Source organism: Myxocyprinus asiaticus, chromosome 23 (assembly GCF_019703515.2).
Source record: "Myxocyprinus asiaticus isolate MX2 ecotype Aquarium Trade chromosome 23, UBuf_Myxa_2, whole genome shotgun sequence".
In the NCBI taxonomy this organism is placed as follows: domain Eukaryota; kingdom Metazoa; phylum Chordata; class Actinopteri; order Cypriniformes; family Catostomidae; genus Myxocyprinus; species Myxocyprinus asiaticus.
Window position 1 is genome coordinate 30,412,614 of NC_059366.1, and position 20,455 is coordinate 30,433,068.

The 20,455-nt window shown below is 35.8% G+C and overlaps 1 protein-coding gene across 1 annotated transcript in view; it reads right to left on the reverse strand.

Annotated features, from left to right (window-relative positions):
* Nucleotides 1-693: 693 nt before the first annotated feature.
* Nucleotides 694-20,455, reverse strand: part of LOC127414295 (zinc finger CCHC domain-containing protein 24-like) — a 57,229-nt gene continuing 37,467 nt past the window's right edge. Inside the window, exons 3-4 of the mRNA XM_051652237.1 lie at nucleotides 10,868-11,032; nucleotides 694-5,308 (exon numbers count right to left, since the gene is read on the reverse strand). Of these exons, the coding sequence (XP_051508197.1) occupies nucleotides 5,195-5,308; nucleotides 10,868-11,032 (279 nt within the window). The 3' untranslated portion in view covers nucleotides 694-5,194. The remainder of the gene's footprint in view (nucleotides 5,309-10,867; nucleotides 11,033-20,455) is intronic.

A 20,455-nucleotide genomic window follows, 5' to 3' on the forward strand; every position in this document is an offset into this window, starting at 1 on the left:
CAAAAATTGTTCAGGAATGGTTTAAGGAACATGACAAAGAGTTCAAGGTATTGACTTGGCCTCCAAATTCCCCAGATTTCAATCAGATTGAGCATCTATGGGATGTGCTGGACCATGGAGGCCCCACCTCGCAACATACAGGAATTAAAGGTCTTTGTGCCAGATACGACAGGACACCTTCAGAGGTCTTGTGGAGTCCATGCCTCGACGGGTCAGTGCTGTTTTGGTGGCACGAGGGGGACCTACATGATATTAGGCTGGTGGTTTTAATGTTGTGAGTGACTGGTTTATGTTTACAGTTGTTACAAGTACAATACACATCTGTGTGTTCAAACCTGAGATGTTGCAAAGATGAGGCAAAAGGTTCACAGAGATTACTTAACTAAAAGAAACACTCTTCAGTCCATTCAATAATAAATTAAGCTGATGTCAGAATGACAAGTGTTCCCTAAGGTTTCAGACTTGGTGTTCAATTACACAATCATAAGCATAATTCCCAAGGACTGCATCTTAATAATTAATCAGTCCATACTGCATTCAGCATGACTGATTTAAAATGGACAGAATTTCCTAACACCCAGAGATGTGCCAAAGAGTGTTGCAATCCAAAAGCATGCTGTACATACATTTAGGCCAAACTGAACTGAAATACACATGAGAAAGAAATAAAACCTCAAAGTCACGGTTCATTTAGAGTCAATGTTTTAATTGAACAAACTTCTAAAAGCACAGTCTTCAGTTTTCCTAACTAACAAATAAGGCACATATCGGAATGCCATTTCATGGACAATGAGCAACAGATTTTGATCTCTCTTCACATTCTAATACATTCCTCCTTCAATCCTTTGTTACTCTGTCCAATACAATATGATCAATATGATGACAAATATACAGACATTATAAACATGAATTTCTAATTTGTCACATGAAAGTTAAATCAGTACATTCAGTAACTTTATTAATGTTACTGGAAATCCTAGTAGTGAATAAAGACATTTATTAATGACTAACGATTGGAGAGATGTATTCTACAAAAGATATCTTGCCAAGAATTAAAAATGTATTAATATTAAATAAAAATACATTGTACAAATTATGTTTCTTGAATCATTTGGAAAAACATGCACATGCAAACTTCAGTCCCACACACTTGTTTGAAAATTTTACATATTAGAAAAACATTTCAACATCATTCCTGGACTTGGCAGTAACTGAGGACTATGGCTAATTAGAGCTCACAGTTTCATACAGTATGGGCCTAATTTACTAAAACATTTAATTGATGTAAAAGCAATTCAGTTACATGGTCAATGACTGGAGTTAGTCACATCTTTTGCTCTTTATGCCACTCTTTTGCTTATAATAAACATCTCAGTAAAAAAGGCCCTATGACTTACAGTGTGTGAGTCAGTCTCTATTATGTTTCTACAATGTTAGAACAAAAGTGTTACAACTTTCCTATAACTGCAATGCAAAACATTCATGCTGTATAGCACACAACAATTCTAAACACACATGTATGCTTGTAACAGGCAAGGCTACTATATACCAATAACATCTATAACAACAAAACACAAATAAAATGGCTTGTAAGGGCATAATAATTGTGTACCATCTTTTGAATAATATTCTATGTAGCCATCAATATTTTCTTCATAGTGTAGATTTTGTTGCATATTTTATACAAAAAAAAATAATAATTTGAATTGTTAAAAAAAAGAATAAATCCTTCCATAAATATGTATATCTGTAGGATATAACCAAAGATTACTGTAAAACATAACAGCAAAACAACAAAAGAAGATAACAAAAAAACTCCCAGCTCTTTTGTATCTCAGCAATTTGCCCTTTTTCACATAAAAAGTTTTAATATTGCATCATAACATTTTGAAAGAGCTTACTTGGCAATGATGGCAATCGAATATATACACAAAACACATACTGATATCTTTGTAAGGGAAAAATAAATCTTGTCAGGATAACAAATTGCTTCAAAATCTTCATTGTCTATAGTTTCCAAAATACACATACCTTTAATAGAAAATAACATGATTATACTGAAAGTGAACTATAAAAGTCAAGTATATGTATTTCAAGACAAACACAAGCGCAAAAAAAGCACTTTGTATAGTTTTAAATGCATGTACGCTTTGTCAATACCACAAGCTCTGCCTTTCGTTCAATAAAGCAGAGACAAAAAAAACCTACTAGGACACTAAATCAGGGGAAGCTCCCAACAAATATAATACAATTTTCCTAAATATGTCTTCAACATTTGCAAAACTCAGGCCTGTTATCATTAAGTCAATGAGGAAATCTTGGTACTGTCTTTGTATATAGTGCAATGCAACTATTTGGAACTAATAAAGCATGTTTTATTATGTGGCCTTAGTTGCGCATTAGATCATCTATTCATGTTTACAGAAATGAAAATGAATGAAATTGATCCAAAGATGCAAGGAAACATTACAAGTAAAATGTCAGCTATGGGCACTCATTCATTTCACTGGTTATATTCTTTACACCATTCATTATGGTGTTTATCAAAAAGTAGAGTAACTCATTCCAGCCTAAATGAGGCTTGAAGTAAACCTTGGCATGTAAGAATGTACGCACAGTGGAGACATCAGAACATTGTGAAAATGACAGTTACTTAGAAACAATGATGGCGTACTGAGAATAAAGTCGCGTCAACTTACAGACAGCCTTGATTTTTATTCAACAGTGATCTAACAATCTACTCCTTGCAAGTGGATGATTGTTTGATTGAATGTACCATCAAAATGGCAAAATCAAAAAGTAATGTCTCCAAATCATTACTAAAGCAAGAAGAATAATTAGCTGGTTTACATTTTCAGCCATCCAATCCATACTCTTCTTCCACAGCATCAGACATGACATCACCTACCGAAAATCCAAACTTTTCATGACCAAGCTGTGTTACTCAACTAAGGCACTAGACGTTCCCTTCTGACAAGATTAATATCAAACTGAGTTTTTTCCCTAGGAATGAAACATTAACAAATATTCAGACAACACAAAATATGTGGACTCCAAAGTTAAGTAAACAATTGTACACATTGTATTTACCATGTAAATGCGTTCAACTTTATATGTACATCTTAGATTTACAAAGCAGTGACCTCAATTAGAAAAGTTCTCACAATGTCCGTCTATATTTTACTTTCCAAATATGTAAAGCAACATTTAATATTAGATGATCCTGGGTCACAGTCAAATATGACCAATTAATACTTCATGTAAGTCATAAGAAGAGGTAAACGGTGCTTATGCAAGCTGTTTTATCCTTTACACACTTCCTTTCATCCAAATGTTAATGTACTCCCTTCATAATGCTCTCAAATACTTCTGTCTCCCTAATATGTCTTCTGACCAATGAAATTTACCCAAATATTACAGATTACATCTCCAAAGACTCTTCAGTTTTACTTACTTTATCTTTCTTTTCCATTTACAAGCATGTATTGTCCACCAAGATAGAAATTCTTTTCCAAAAATCACAGTTACGACAGGATGTAATTCATCTATTGTCAGTCAAAAGTTATGTTTGCAACTAATGCATAGACATGTGCTTATGTTGTGTTGGGCAATGCTTAAAGGGATAGTTTACCCAAAAATTTACTTCAATTTAATCAAAACCCATGTGACTTTCTTTCTTCTGTGGAACACAAAAGGAGATATTAGGTAGAATGTTAGCCTCAGTCACCATTTGCTTTCATTGCATCTGTATTGTTCATTCAATGAAAGTGAATGGTGACTGAGACTGTCATTTTAACATTTCCTTCTGTGTTCCATGGATGAAAAAAGTCTTATGTTTTATTCTAGGTTTTATTTCTCAAATATGCTGATGCACATTCAGAATGCTTGTTAATTAGTTAACTAAACATTTTAGTGCAAGGGTCTGTGGTCAAATTAATGGTTGTGAATGAATCATTTTAAGGTTTGCATACCACATATTGTAAAGATATAAAGGTTGTACACCTGCCTATATAGTAAGGCCTGAATTTACATACAACCTTTTTCCAGAGCAGTGTTCATATAAAATGGTCCATATGAGATGTGTAATGCAAATACACTCCCTATCCTGAGGCAAATACTTGTAACTCAGTCAAAACAGGTGTTATGTAAAGGAACCATTTTCTAACCATTTTTAAATGGTAGCACATTTTAGAAAAGCACAACGCTTGACCCATGTACCAAAAAATGAAAAACCTTTACCTGGGTTTCTAAGATGACTGAATCAGTTCTCTGGCAACAATTTACAACCTACATGATCACATTTTTTAAAGGATGATAATGGCAGTTCCGCACATCAGCTAGCCATGGCTTTGTTTTTAACATCCACACACAACTTAGCAACAGTATGACAACATAAAGGAATAAATGACTGCATAAGTTGTTATGGTTTTGCATAGTTGCCAACAACTCCATGAAAATGTTTTGTGTGCCTCCAGGGCTACATATAGCCAGCTTCACAAAATTATCTAGCATTTGGCAATTCATTCATATGTGTGAAAGATATAAACTACCTGACGCAGCTAAATCGAAGCATTCGAAAAGTCTATTCTACAGTAGTTTCTAATGGCAAGAGACGGGGTTAGACAATATCTGCCTACATATAAACACAGATGTGATTATCCCAGTTTCGTAAATTCCATTGCACTACGATACGATATACAAACATAACAAATAAATATGTGACATAAAAGCTAGGGATGGAAAATCCATTATCCCTCTGTTAATTCACAGTTAATATGATGTGCTATTGACCCCAAAAAAACTCTGCAAAGGCACACTGGGCCCTTGTTTAAGTGAACTAATTTAACACCTTTATCGCTCGGCACATCCACATAGTTCACTTGGCAGGGAGAATGAAAGGAAAGTCTGTAAACACACAATCAGGGGACGCAATGATGAGGTAATCCATTGCGTCCTGTATGGATAGAAATACTGTCAGTGACAACTGTTCCAAACATTTTCAATCGTCCATTATACACATATGAAAATGTAATGTGTTGCATGCTGCTGATAAACAAAGCCGTTACTATCATTAGAGATATTTACATTAATATTTTGGCATTTTTCACTTTTTTCTTGGAGCACTTGGCAGGGAAAGCGAACGGAAAGGGGGTTAGAGGAAGGAAGGAGATGATGGGTACTTCAGAGAACCTCCTTATTGCACACGGCGGCAGTAGTAGCCCAGGACTTTACACTTCTCACACAAATGTTGCGGGTGTTCCTTACTCTGGTCAGAAACGTCCAGGCCATCGGGTTTTTCTAAAGGACGCTTAGAAGAACATAACATATGAATCACACTTTGAGTGCATAAACCAGTGTTATAATTGTGAACAAAAACTTAAACTTAAAGTAAATGAAAATATATATATATATATATATATATATATATATATATATATATATATATATATATATCTTTAAATAAAAATAAAAACTGAAATGATTGGAAAAACTGAAACTACATAAAAATAAAATTTAATGACTTCAAAATTAAAGGAATGTTCCAGGTCCAGTACAAGTTAAGCTCAATCAACAGCATTTGTGGCATAATTTTGATTACCACACACACATAAAAAAAAAGAAAATATGGTTACAGTAAGGCACTTACAATGGAAGTAAATGGGGCCAGTTCACAAGATGTAAACATTTTATGTGTTAACCTGATTGTAGTGTGACAAAATCATGGATTTTCTTTTTTTTTTTGCATTACAGCGTTTACCAGATTACATGGTTCCCCATCGTTATGTCATCATGACAACAAAGTTGTTATGTTGGATATAACTTTACACAGATAAGGTTAGTTGGCAATTTTTAGCATACTAAAATCATGTAAACATGTACAGTATAATGTTTATGTATTGAGGTTATTATTGTGAATATTTAAAAGTTTATGGCCTGGCTCCTTTCACTTCCATTGTAAGTAGGCCTACCTTACTGTAATTTTAAATAAACGAGGGATGAGTTGAATTATTATTATTTTTTTTTTTATTATTTATTTTATTTTTTTGGTAATCAACATTATGACACAAATGTTAGTGATTAAGTTTAGGCAGAGGCTATTTATATGAGTGCAAATAGTGGCAGATACTCTTACACCCCTGTTTAAATACTACCCCTACCCAAAGCATTACCATACCTTACCAAAATTAACCATGGTTTTACTACAGTAACCATAGGATCACCATGGTATTTTGTCAAAATACATTTTACCATGGTTAACTGCATCAAAACTATAGTTTCCACCAAAACACATGGTTATTACAATATAACTACAGTAAAACCATGGTTAATTTTATCCAGATTAAACCCTTCTCTCAACTCCCGACCTTTACTGTGACCAAATCACTGCAAGGAATCACTTTTATTTATTATCATAAGTAGTACTTTAGGAAATATTAAGAGTGGAGATACATGGGGAAAAAGTATGACAAAAGGCGGGATTCGAACCCGGATCGTCAGCATGACAAAACATTTACAAACCGTTGTAACGCTCTGAGCCACTACAGCATCATGTGGGGGTGCAATCTGTCGTAAACTCACATTTCCACCAGATTACTGGAGTGCAAATACTCACTCCATTCTCTGTTCACTTAACCCACTAAACGTCTAATCCATTAACCAGTTTAACATCTCTGCCCCATCGTGAAAAATTCAATTATGCCTGCCTTATTTTGACCAGCAGTTGACCCTCAAGAAAACTGTCATGGCAGTCTTGTGCATGGTCTCAGCAATGGTGGGCGGAGTTAGTGTAAATAGCCTTTGCCAACAAGATATTTGCACTTATTGTAAATAGACACTCTGTAAAGTTTACTTGTATTGAAACTGGAACATTCCTTTAAATAAAATAAATAAAAATGACCATAAATTAATTTAGATTGAGAACAAAACTATTTGAAAAAAAAAAAAAGAAAAAAGAAAGAAACAAAAAGAAAACTAAATGTACTGAAAAACCAAACTAAATCTAGAAAACACTGAAAACTAATACTGATCTGAAACTGATAGAGTGAAAACTAACTAAATCTAAACTAAATTGAAAGGACACATTGAAAATAAAATATAAATAAAAACTAAATAAAAAATTCAAAAATATAATAACCCTGGCACAAACATTTCTGTCCACAACATTATTCAGGCTGAATTCTGAGATTTATTTTTCCATTTGGCTAGACTCTATGGAGATATGGTTATGGAAATCGAAATATCAGGATCTTGTATGTGCAAGTTTCAAACCACAATGGATCAACCGCAGGGGTGTGTCAAAAGTTTGTTTAGGACAGATATCAAGAGTCAATTCATCATTCTTGTGATTAATCTTTGCCAGCAATACATGCTTTTTCTTTTTTTTTTCATTCTTTCCTACTTATTCTGCAAATCAGTATATTACACAAAAGGATTCAAAGCTATTGTAGATGCCTACAGGAGTCCACTGCTTAGGCTACCAACCAGCACAACAACCAGGGAGGGAAGACTCTGTAGTAAATCTTTGTCTTGGACATAATGCAAAAAACACTGAGAATATGCGTGAGCCAAATCTTTTTGGCTGTTGATCACAAATAATACTTCTGCAATTATTTGTTTTCCCACCCATTGCTATTGGAAGATCGTTTTGCAGTCTTGTTATTCTTTCCTGTATGTCTCAGCTGCACTCCGTGAATTACGGAAAACCAGGTTACAACGGGCCACTGGGAGGAGACAGCGCTGTAACCCAAGGGAGTGTTTGCACAAGAGCCAAATAATCATTTGTGAATGATAATATGAGGAAATGTCTAATACCACTGCAAATTAATAATTTGGATACTCTAGCATGATGCTCTTAATATGCACAATGAATTCCTGCCAAAATGAAAAAACGCAGGAAGCTTGGGGAGGACATTATATAATACCTCTGTTCCATGTCTGTTCTCATACTGTAAAGATGTCAGCCTAGTTCCCTGTGTATGTCATTAAATATGAGAATGATAAAAGCAGGGATCTCCAGACGCCTGCCTCCTTGAGCACATTCTGGCAAAGGAATATTTTATACAATAGAATTGCATTGACACAGCAGATATACTTTCACTCAATCTCCCAGTAGGAACTGTTGTAGATATAAAATACTTTACAGTGTACAATTTGGAGAACAGAATGATTTCCATACTCCACATCTTGGAAGAACGATTTCCATTGTGAGAGAACAATAAAAACAGAATTTTTATATGTTTGCTTCAGTTACAGCATAGGAGAACCAGCTGCAAACCCTAAAAGGTTCTTTGATATATATTGCAGTGAGCTGCATGTGCTTGCTGCAGGAAACATGTTAAGTGGGTGAGACTGAAAAGCTAAAGAATTTGCTTGTCAAAAGGGAATTACCAATAATACTCTCTTGTGGAAGAGCTTGACTTTTTAACAGCTGGCTCTTTCGGTACAATGGCTGCTAATGCAATTGGATGCAAAATTATTTAAAGAAAAAGTAATTGCAATAAATGTGTCCTTCTCAGAGCCACAAAACATATTATTTGCATGCATACTTGCCTGTGTAGTGTTGTGCTTAAATGCAAGGTTAACCAGTGACACCGCGGACGTCTTTATATAATCTTGAGATCATAAATGGTTCCTGATCATAATTGTTTTTTTTGTTTGGTTTTTTTACTGTGTTGTGTATCTATACTCTTTTTCAGTGTTATCATTAACAAAAACGGTAACACTTCACAATAAGGTTCTATTCATTAACATTAGTTAATTTCAATTTTCATTGTTAGTTATGTAAGTTCTTAGCACTTTATCTAATGATAACATCAAACTTTTAATGTAAAAATGTATTAGTATATGTATAAATTAACAAATTAAAAGATTAATAAATGCTGTGTATTGTTCATTGTTAGTTTACGTTAACTACTGTATTGTGTTTAATAATGATAACAAATACAACCTTATTGTAAAGTGTTCTTGTAAAAAAAGGTAAAAACTAAATATTAATAAAACTAAATAATACTAAATATTTTCGTAACATAATTGGGAAAATGAAACTAAATTTTAATGTATTTTTACATAGGTAAAATGAACAAAAATAAACCAATAATTAATTTGGTTTTAGTTTTTGATCAACAGTATAAAATTTGAAACCTTTACAACCCATCTTCATTATACATAAAAATGCCACTAGATAGCAGTAACACCAGACAGCCCTAAAAAATGAAAGGCATTAAACATATTTAAATTATCGCATTATCTTTGGTAGCCCTAAAATGCTGTAAAATATCTAAAAAACTAAAAATCAAAGAATGAAAACTAATGGAAACTAAACTAACTTGAATGGACAAATTAAAAATTAAAAAGAAATAAATTCAAATCTATTTTAACTCTGTTCCCCTGATCACGAGTGCTTCCTGAAAAAGGAGCCCTTCTCAAGGGTCCAAGGGGTATGTAGGTTTGATGGATGCCTTGGGCTTGTTTCAGGTTTCAAGGGTACCCGCTGGGCCCCATCCCCAAGAACTTCTTGGAAGATTACACAGTATGTGTACACATGGCACACACATTGCCCTTTTCCACCAAAATTGCAATGGTTCTCATGCCGAGCCTGTGCTCTGCTGGTTCACGGCCAGGGGCAATCTGGAGCCTATCGTAAACCGGCCGCGCTTTTCCAGTGGCCTGAGAGCTGAACGGTGACATAATGGGTTACTGCCTATGTGGTGATTTCACGTGACTACCTCAAACATAAACAAACATGGCGCGTCACAGTGTGTTTGTATACAGTTTTACTCTTGTTTTTGAGGACATATTTAAACATACAGATTAATGCAATCCATCATTATTACATTGCTCAACAAGAATGTCAGAGACGACATCTACGCTAAAGATGACAGGTAATGTAATTACATTATATTGTATGAACTATGTGGATTTTTGCCATAGCATACCATATTATTGATTGAGAATCCCACCGTTTTACTTAACAGATAGCCGCGATCTTCCAAACTTATTGAGTAGCTGGTCAAAAATCCCCTTACAGAACAAAACAATGCACAAAATAACAAAGCCGTTACTGTCATTAGAGATATTTACATTAATATTGAAATAAGAAAATCTAACAAATATAACAACTTGCTGAGATCAGCAGCAGAGGACACCTGCGATTCACTATTTATCATGAGTGTGATTGATTGAATTCAATGCCCCGGTTAAATAGCAAGCTGGTCGGTGTCCGAGACCAAAACATCATTTCTCCGCCCACTGTAGCTTTTGCTTGTGTCCTTCTTATGGTCCCTGTACTCCCTTAAGTGTTTTTCAGTTTGTTTATGATTTGGTCATTTGTCTGATTGAAGGCGGCGTGCATCATTTCGTGCTGTATCTTCATTCTTGTAGACAATTATTTTCCTTTGCGATCTCTCTAGTCTATCTCGGACCTTCGTAAATACCATATCGCAAGTAGAGCACTCGTTTTGTCGTGTTACATGAACGCTTTTGATGTCTGATAATTTTGTGGGTTTTTTATTGTTGTTATAGAGCGAAGAAGTACTCCTTGTTGCAGACGGTAGCTACTGTTGTTGTTTGGGAAAACTTTACAATGGTGACGAAACATTGTCCTGCCCTCCATCCCCTGACGTAATCGGTTCCTGCGAAGAGACCAGCAATCTTTTGGGGCCGGTGCGGAACCAGGTTTTTGGCCCCAGAATGGCCTTTTCTGCGGTGCAGAACAGTTCGAGAATTCACACTGGCCCAGGAACCCACACCCACATGTAGGTGGAAAAGGGCTAACATAGGCCTACAGTTTACTCCCAGATTAGAAAAACTTGCATCTATCATTTTAGTGTTACAAATTATATGAGCTGTTGCAAGAATTTCACTGTACCTGTTTATGAGGATACACATTGATGTGGCATTTGATGCATTCTTGTCCCATGTTAGCCCAGGAGTTCCCACTCATCCACTTCCTCTTGCATTTAGGGCACTTGTATTCGCCAAAACACCTCTTCTTTCCCTGGTATGGAGTCAGTCCTTCACCTTTGGGTCTGGCCTGAGAGGGCATGACGGAGGGAGAGTTTGATGAATTAGATGAACACAGAATTTAGCTCAAAAGAGCTACATCCACCAGATCAGCTAAACCAGCTCTGACCTTAGTTTAGGTCCTGACCAATCAGAGGACTCAGTGGATGATGACAAATTTGTATACATTTGTGACTGGCCAAATTTATGCAAATAAGTAAGGCAGTGAGCACTTACTTGTTTTGGGGGGAACATGAGAATGCAACTTCCTTCTTTTTGCTTAAAATGGCTAGAATATGACTGTCATGAAATTAAAATAGTGACCAAGAGGTCTACATTTAAGTTAAAATCTATGGCCAATATTATTCTTTAGTGACAAGAGACCCTCAATACATGATGAGGAAACACCATTTGCGACTGGCCACATAGTATGCAAATTGTAACTTTTTTTTTATATTTTGGTATCGGAGAACTGGCCATCAGTGCCTCCCTATTTTTTCCTCAAGCCATCATCTAACTGGATATCAAGTATTTATAGTATTTAGAAAAAAATCTTACAGTCGACTGGTTGGGAACTTCTGGATCTGCTGTATTCTTAGAACATTTTACTTAAGTGATTAGATATGTAGACACACTTTTTTTTATACATGAAAACGTATTGACATTATTGAAACTCTATTAGACTATTCTTGTTGTCTTTTGATAAAAGTCATGCTCAGCAGCTCACAAACTGTAGGGAAATGATAGATTTGCTTTGTTCTTATAATGCTTAAAACCTCTACTAAAGTCTCTTTGTAGGTCTGTAGACATGTTCTTTTGATTGTTGATTCGGTGACTAACTCATTTCACACAAGACACTCATTTGTCATCACCTTCAGGCATCACCAGAAATGGTCACTGAACGAATCATTAAATGGATCTGAATGAATTTTGGTGAACGTAGTCAAAACACTCGAGCCACTTGGATACATTTAAATCCCACAATGCACAAGCGCAGAGTAAAAAATAAAATTGCGCACAATTGTCATTATTGTAATTGATTAAATAATTTATTCAGCACCAGCTTGTGCTCAGTCTTTTATTGTCATGTGTGAAACAGATTCAAATGTTCCACAAGATGCCCTTTATTTTTGCATCTAAATATTCAAAATGTTGCAATTAATTTGCAATACTTGAATCTTTAAAATACTACAAATATTAAAAGTATATAATACGCATATATTAATATAATACTTAGATCATATATATTAATATATACAGTAATATATTAATACCGCACTGTAAGTGTTGGGTCTGTGCAAGCCACCTACTGACAGCTGTGTCCCCCCCACTTTTAAAATGACTGCTACGCCTTTGAGTATTTGATTGAAACATTGTGCAGAACTGTATGTCCACTTCTATTGCATTTCCATGTCGAACTCACATACTTTTTAAACAATAAGAATCATAAAAAAGAAATCCTGTAGCAACTGCAAGAGAACTACACAAAAAATAAAATAAAAATCTAAAGGAGGGGCTGTTTTTCATGAGTTATATGAGACTCTTAAAGAGGAGAAAGTATTCTCACAAGGACTTTATTATGGGAGTAGTTTCAAAATGATTAAATGCTGACATCAATATCTAAGCCTCTACAACTGCAAAAGGAAAAGACTACGTTTTCCCTTGAGCATCACAAACATCATCATTTTGGTCTCTAAATGCAAAGTTTGTCCAAAACAAACACAATTAAAAAGCTTAACGCAAGTCGGTCAAATCCTGTCAAAATGATTCTGTGCTGTACTGCACAAAACGCAGAAAAACATCTAAATAAAATGTTGGTACTTACAGAGAGCTGCTAACTTGAAATATGATACTAGTCTAGACTAATGCATCGTCCTACAATGAACGAGATGCTATGTGTGGTATGGCAGACCTCTCCTGGAAGGTTTAGACTCCAAACCACTGCACAAATTAGAAAATTCTGAATATGAGGAATTTTAATTATTTTAATGATGTAAGTGAATTCAAACCTCAGATAACTGCAGTGTGGTTTAAACATGCTTTCTGGTCATGGAGTTCAACATATTTCCTCTTTCCTTTTTCACTTAAAGGGATAGCTCACCCAGAAATTCTGTCATCATGTACACACCCTTATGTTGTTCTAAGCCTGTATTACTTTCTTTCTTCAGTGGAAGACAAAATAAAATGTTAGGCAGTGTGTTAGTCTCATCTGCTTTTGTGTTCTGTGGAACAAAGAAAGTTATATGGGTTTCAAACAACATGAGAGTGTGTACATGATGACAGAATTTTTGGGTAAGCTATCCCTTTAAGTGAAAAAGGAAAGTGGATGTGGAAGTGGAAAGTCATATGTTGAACTCCATGACCAGAAAGCATTATTATCTATCCCAACTATCCATTTAAAAAAACGTTAAAAAAAAATAAAATATAAAAAAGAAAGAAAAAAAAATGTAGCCAGCCATAGTGCGCTTAAACCCATCTGAGTGGCTGTGACTTTTACTCAAAAAAGGATTTAGGATATGAATACATGCATAACTGTGTGTAATCTTGCATAACCAATTGTCCCTTTCCCTGGCTGCTGGAGTGTTTATTCCACACTCTTTAGGGGATCGAGTAGCCTAAACCTGCTTTACTGGTGAGAGGATTTGGAAGTCCCATCTGAGTTACGAGAGGTGAAATCATTCATTAGCATCTGCTCCCATCCACCCAGAGCCAACTGGCCAGCTGACACGATGCATGCAAAAGGTCCTCCTCCCCAACCTTAAACAACATGACTCAATCACTGTCAACAAAACAGTCGAAAACAGCTGGAAACCATGACCGTTGTGGCTGTTGTTTGGCTATACTTTTGAACTTCAGAGAAAGACTGACGCAAGTCTATGTCTATGACGATGCCAATCCCTTAACTATTGTAACACTGGTGGTCTGGTGTGGGTGTGGTCCTGAATATGAGAAAAGGCAAAATAATCAAAGCGACGAGTGCCGTCAGGACCATTGATGCAGACTTTCCATTGCTGCTTTTGAACATTTAGTAATTAACTCAACATGGAGTGTGATTTTGGTGTTATGGTCTGCCCAGTAGTGGGAGATTCTAATATCTCCCAGATGACCTGTATTAAAAAAAAAAAAAACTTTTCTCATAGAATTACGTCACTGTACCTACATTTTTGCAAAATTATTATTACTTGGCTCCTTGTACAATATGTACCACGGCAGTGTCCTCGTGAAATGAACACAAGAGGCACTACAACAACTTTTATTCTCTTTCACACAAATCACCAGTAAAAGTACAGATTTATAGTTCATAAACACTGTTCCTCACACAATGCTATCATGACATCAAAACACTTTCACTATAGCGCATGACTTGTAGGGCGATACATTTTACATTTGCATTACAAAACTAACTACAAGCTTGTTCAGATGTGATCAAATTGCACGGTAGTTCAACCAACAGAGCGTTGTACTCGCGATGCAAAGGACCAGTGTGCAAGTCCTGAGTTGACAAGTGAGCCGAAAATTACATAAAAGTGCCACAAAAGGACTTCAGCAATTGCATTTTTCATTAAACACTTTGCCTTTTACGACACTATGGGTTAGGTTTAGGTTTAGGGTATGGAGGTAGGTTTTGTTGATTTAAAAGTTACTCCATAGGGCATTAACCTTAAACCTCATCTCTTTGAGAGGAAAATAGCTTTTAGCACCACATAGTGGACATTTTACCTCGGAAATTCAGCGATACGTGTAATGAACCACATAATAACATTTAGCAAAAATCAGGCTTTTTGATGATGACAGGATTGAGTTAAAGGGACAGTTGATCCAAAGATGAAAACTGTCTTCATTTACTCAACCCCATGTCATTCAAAACCCCATTTACTTTTTTTTTCAAACAAAAACAAAAGAAGTTTTGAAGAATGTTCATGCTGCTCTCTTCCTTACAATGAAAGTGGATGGGGGCCAGGGGCTGCCAAGCTTTACAAAGGACAGAAAAAGCATCATAAATTAGTCCATATGACTTATATGACTTAAGACTTCTAAAGCCTTACGATAGCTTTGTGTGGGGAATAGGCCCAAATTTAAGTTAACTACAAAAAATCTTGCTTGACAGTCGTGGATCAATTCACTGTATGGAAAATAACTGCTTGGACACTCTGCAATAAATAACTCTTTTTGTGTTCCATGGAAGAAAAACAGTCATACAGGAAAGACATGAGAGTGAGTAAATGATGACATAATTTTCATTTTTTGGTTAAATATTCCCTTAAATCTTACTATCAAATCCCTGTCTAATAAAAAGAGCCTATGCCTAACTACATGCTATATTTTCTTAAGATATTTTTCACCATCCTTATTTTTATCATGATGAGTTCATGAAGCCATGGCTGCTCAGCAAATAATGAGCAGTTCAGCTCGAATGGCAACTGTACACGACAGGGCAGGCACTTGCAAGTTACAGCATCTCAATGAGAGAGATTTGATTAGCAGCCTTGAAGAATTCACAACTCTGTGAAAAAGGCTCTATATATCCAGCACTGCAGTGGGCCCTGGGCGAATGCCAGAAGACACACATGATATTCTGTTTACAGCAGTCTGACCTATTTTGGTTGTGTTTTTAATAGATTTCAGACCAGAAGAGGTACACTGGCAATGTTAAGCAAACCTGATGAAATCAACATTTTGAGACTCTGGAGCTCATTAAGAGGTTGGATCGAAATATTCTGTAGCAGTAATGGGAATAAAATAAGAACAAAAAACTGAATTTTATCAAATTTATTATGTATTGTTAAAGCTGAAGTGTGTCATTTTTGCACCCCTAGCATTACCAAACAGATTTGAAAAAAGAATGATTGTTTTCAAACAGGTTTCCCAAACATTTCTCTGTCTTTTATTGGTTGGACAAACACCATTGGTTGAGCAAATGATGCTGTATCAGGCTGATCAGAGTATTTTTTTAATACTGCTACAGAGCCAGGGTTTCTGTTAACCGGTAAATACCGGCTTTTGACCGTTAAAATGTCCTAATGTCCGACAAATTCAAACATGGTACACAATATCCGGTAAAAATATTAACACAATACGTCAGCAGCAACCCCTTTAGTTGATGCCACAAGTGCACAGCGTGATGCCATGCCAGTAATAACAGTGCTTCACTGCCATGGATGTTTAAACTTTCTCGAAGCTTGTGGAGTCCTAATCTGTGACTACAACGTGATGTATCCCGCACACTGGCAAAAGCAGCTGTTATTCCCATCTCTGCGTGCCCGCAGTGAGAAGCATCTCATCTTCAATATCTGAAGAAAATAGTCATAAAAATAAAGAGCCAATGAAATTAGCCAAGGTGAGAAATTATATAACATAACTAGGGTTGGGCAAAATGACTAAAATCTTACATCAAAATGTGCAGGGGCGGGTTTACGATTTCTGAGGCCCCAAGCGACCGACCAACCTGGGGCACTATTTCGAAAATGTTGCATAAAACATTACATAAAATTGATTTTAAATCATAATTTTAAATCCATCCCATGAGCCGTTGTAGCCAAGTACATTCAAAATGTATAATGAAATAAAATTCTAGTTCAAGATAATTAATGCATGTTTTCCAATTTTTACGACAATACAGTGATTAAAAAAAGCAATATTTACCTACATATATTTTTACAAAAAAACTTTTTTTCTTTTTTTTTGTTTAAATGAACAGGGTGTGCAAAAACCTACTACTTCACTCACTAACATTTTGGAATTCAGTTGTTATTTATTATTATTATAACCCAACAATTATGAATTGTTGTCCAGTTTATCAGTATGATACAGTATTATTATTATTATTATTACTTATTATTACAGGATTTGTTGTATAGAATAGTAAAATATTTCTGTCTTATTTACTTTCACCTGGAGCTTATATTCTAATGCTGCAGTGTATTGTTCATCATATTGCAAAAGGCTGTATTTTATGTAAGCATTGTAGGCAACATTCATAACAGTAACAGTAAACACACAAGGCATGGCATCCCCTCAGCACAATAGAGCAGAAGGAAACAAAAACATTGCCAAGTGCTGAAACTTTGCTTGGAGCAGAATAATCTGAAATAATGTTAAATATTGTAACAATCACCTCTTTGCAACCTGAACTTATTCAGAACGTTAAATCTTTGTGACACCTGCGCTAAAAACAATCTAGACACAGTGCAATGAATGAAACAGAACTCATGCATCTCGACGTGCGTTTTTGAGACCTGAAGTTCTTTTTAATTTGACACAGTGTCTAAAAATGTGCCTGTCCTGTGTGAGACACTGAAGAAACAGCGAGACATTGTGCAGCAGTCAAGGACGTTCATCCAGCATGTTTACATAGGAAAACAATGGAAAAACAGAGCAGACACACGCAAAAACGCGTTCAGTGTGAACGGCCCCTAACTCATGGGCGAAACAAGTTCGAAAGTCCTGTATATTTTTTTTTATAAATTACAAACCCAAACATAAAGTCCTACTTAAAAAACTGACCCGAACCTGGTGGACTTCTAATGTAAACCGCTCTAAGAGCGCTGACAACAGCGTATTCGCGCGTGTACCCAGAACATCATGTCACCCCTCAAACGTTTTTTGGAGAGCTTTTCTTACCGGGGTGGCCCCACCCAATTCAGTCTTTTTTTATTTATTTTTTTATTTGCACACTTTTGCTCCCTGTTGAGTGTTTTATTTATTTATTTATTTATTTTTATTAGACGCTAAATTAACTGCTAGATGGCCATTTTTTTCGTCTTTTTTTTTTTTTTTTATAGAAAAGCAGCTAAATAAAACAAATATTTACAGTTTATTTTGTGTCATTATTATATTACATTATTATGCATAGTCCATAGCGTTACAGCAAAATAAACATCGAAATGAGATGTCCAAATTTTTTCTAATTTGTCCGGCAAATTTTAGCATTCCTGGACACGTTGGCCGGCACCTAAATTTCGTTGCGGAAACTCTGCACACAGCCACAGTGTTCAATTTTTTGTGGAAATCAACCTACTGTACAAATTGCTTTGAACTTGCATTTTATCCAGCTTATGGGTGTTTTAGAGTCAAAGAAACTTAAAATGTCCCAACTAGTCTAACAGAGTTGTCTGAACGAACAATTTCATTTATAACAATGTTGCTAATTTGCAAATTCCCAGCATACACTGCATCACGAATATACAGTATTATGTGGTTAGTGTTATAGGTATATTTTTTGCTGATCGCTGACTTTATATACAGTATGCTGTTTTTTAATGAGGTTTGCTGATTGTCACCATTATTGAGGTTTGTTAAGGATTGAGGTTTATTGTGTGTCTGCATCAAACAATAATTGAAATGTTCTCATATTGAGAATTGATAGTTGGCTGAACAAGAAATTAGTAGTTCTCTCAACAAGAATTTTTGCATTTAGGAAACAAACAAATTCACATTGACTAAACAAAGCAATGTTACTGAGGACAATTATTAAGACTAATAAATCTTACTGCATCATGTTGTCATGTGTGTAAGTTTGCTCAACAATGATTTTTTTTCCAGTGTATTTTAATATTTAAAAAATTACACACATCCACTTTAAATATGATTGAAAGCATAATGAAAAATGTTCCATTAACAGTGCTGGTTTGTACTTTTTTTTTCTTTGAATAAGCTACAGTAAATAAACTATTTGTTTATCATTTGGAACAAATTAGTCAACCACCGGATCTGAAATCCACAAACAGCCCCAGAACCCCAATTTTATTATGCTATTGTTTTCCTGTGAGAATATTCCTCCCACAAAACAAGCAATTGCGCAAAACACTCCTTATTTTCCAATTGCAACAATCTCAGAGGAAATAAGGCAATCAAGAGTATGATCTACTTAGAGCAACTAACAGGGAAATGACAAACTAATGGCGTTGACAGTAACGGCACACAAATCCTGACCAAAGCCTGTGTGTTTCAGATTGGTGTTTGCACAGTTCTATCCAGTGCATTGCTCTGGAAGTAATGTGACCATTTAAACCCAGATCTGACTTGGAGCTTAATAGACACAGCAGGATTGTGTAAATCAATCTGGTTTTGTTTGTCCAATGAAAACAGAGCTAAAAGACAGTCAGGGAATTGATAACAGCAACACTGAATGATGAGTTGATGTTTGATATATCTTTCCCAACCTGTCTGTGAATGTGTGTCAAGACAATGTTTACTTCAGAGGCAATATGCATTAAGGTTAAGGGGTTTTTAGAGGGAGGCCTCACACTGTCCAGCTGTTTAGGGATTTATAAAGTTATTCTTTTGGAACAGAAAGTGGACAAAGCAGTTTCCCACTATGAGCATGTAACTATAAACACGAACACACAAAATATTTACTGCCTGTCCACCGCAAGGTCAATCCAATGTTCCAAACACCATCACTCCATCTTAAAGGAATTAATTAAAATTCGGTCATTATTTACTCACCCTCAAGATGTTCCAAACCCATATGACTTTCTTTTCCTTGGTAGAACACAATTTTGTATTATTTTTTATTTTTTATCCCCTTTTCTCCCAATTTGGAATGCCCAATTCCCACTATTTGCTAGGTCCTCGTGGTGGCGCGGTTACTCACCTCAATCCAGGTAGCGGAGGACAAGTCTCAGTTGCCTACGCTTCTGAGACCGTCAATCCGCGCATCTTATCACGTGGCTTATTGTGCATGACACCGCGGAGACTCCGCATGTGGAGGCTCATGCTACTCTCCGCGATCCATGCACAACTTACCACGCGCCCCATTGAGAGCAAGAACCACTAATCATGACCACGAGGAGGTTACCCCATGTGACTCTACCCTCCCTAGCAACCAGGCCAATTTGGTTGCTTAGGAGACCTGGCTGGAGTCACTCGGCACACACTGGATTCGAACTTGCGACTCCAGGGGTGGTAGTCAGCATCAATATTTGCTGAGCTGCCCAGCCCCCCCAAACAGTGATTTTATGAAGAACATCCTGGCTACTCATTTTCAGATAATGACAGTGAATGAGGACTGGGGCTGTCTAGCTCCAAAATGACTAAAACAGCACACTAAAAGGTTCATAAATGTAGTCCATATGACTCATGTTATATTTCAAGTCTCCTGAAGCCATACGATAATGTTGTATGAGGAACATGCCAAAATTTAAGTCATTATTCTCTGAAAATATTGACACCCACCCTAGTTTTCTTTCCACATTCATGAAAGTTCAAGAGAGAAGTATCAGTTTGTAAACAAAATGTCTTTTGGGTTGAATCTTTTCAGTGAATCAGCTTATCCACTTCATAAGACCGGTTTGAATGATTAATGCAGTGAAACATAAAATGCAGTGGTTAACAGCTCTCTGGATAAGATTATCACTGCATAATTATTACATTTTGCTCTGTTCCTCACACAGTTATCTTATGACTTCAGAAGACTTGGAATATAGTGCACAAGTCATAGGAACTCCCTTTA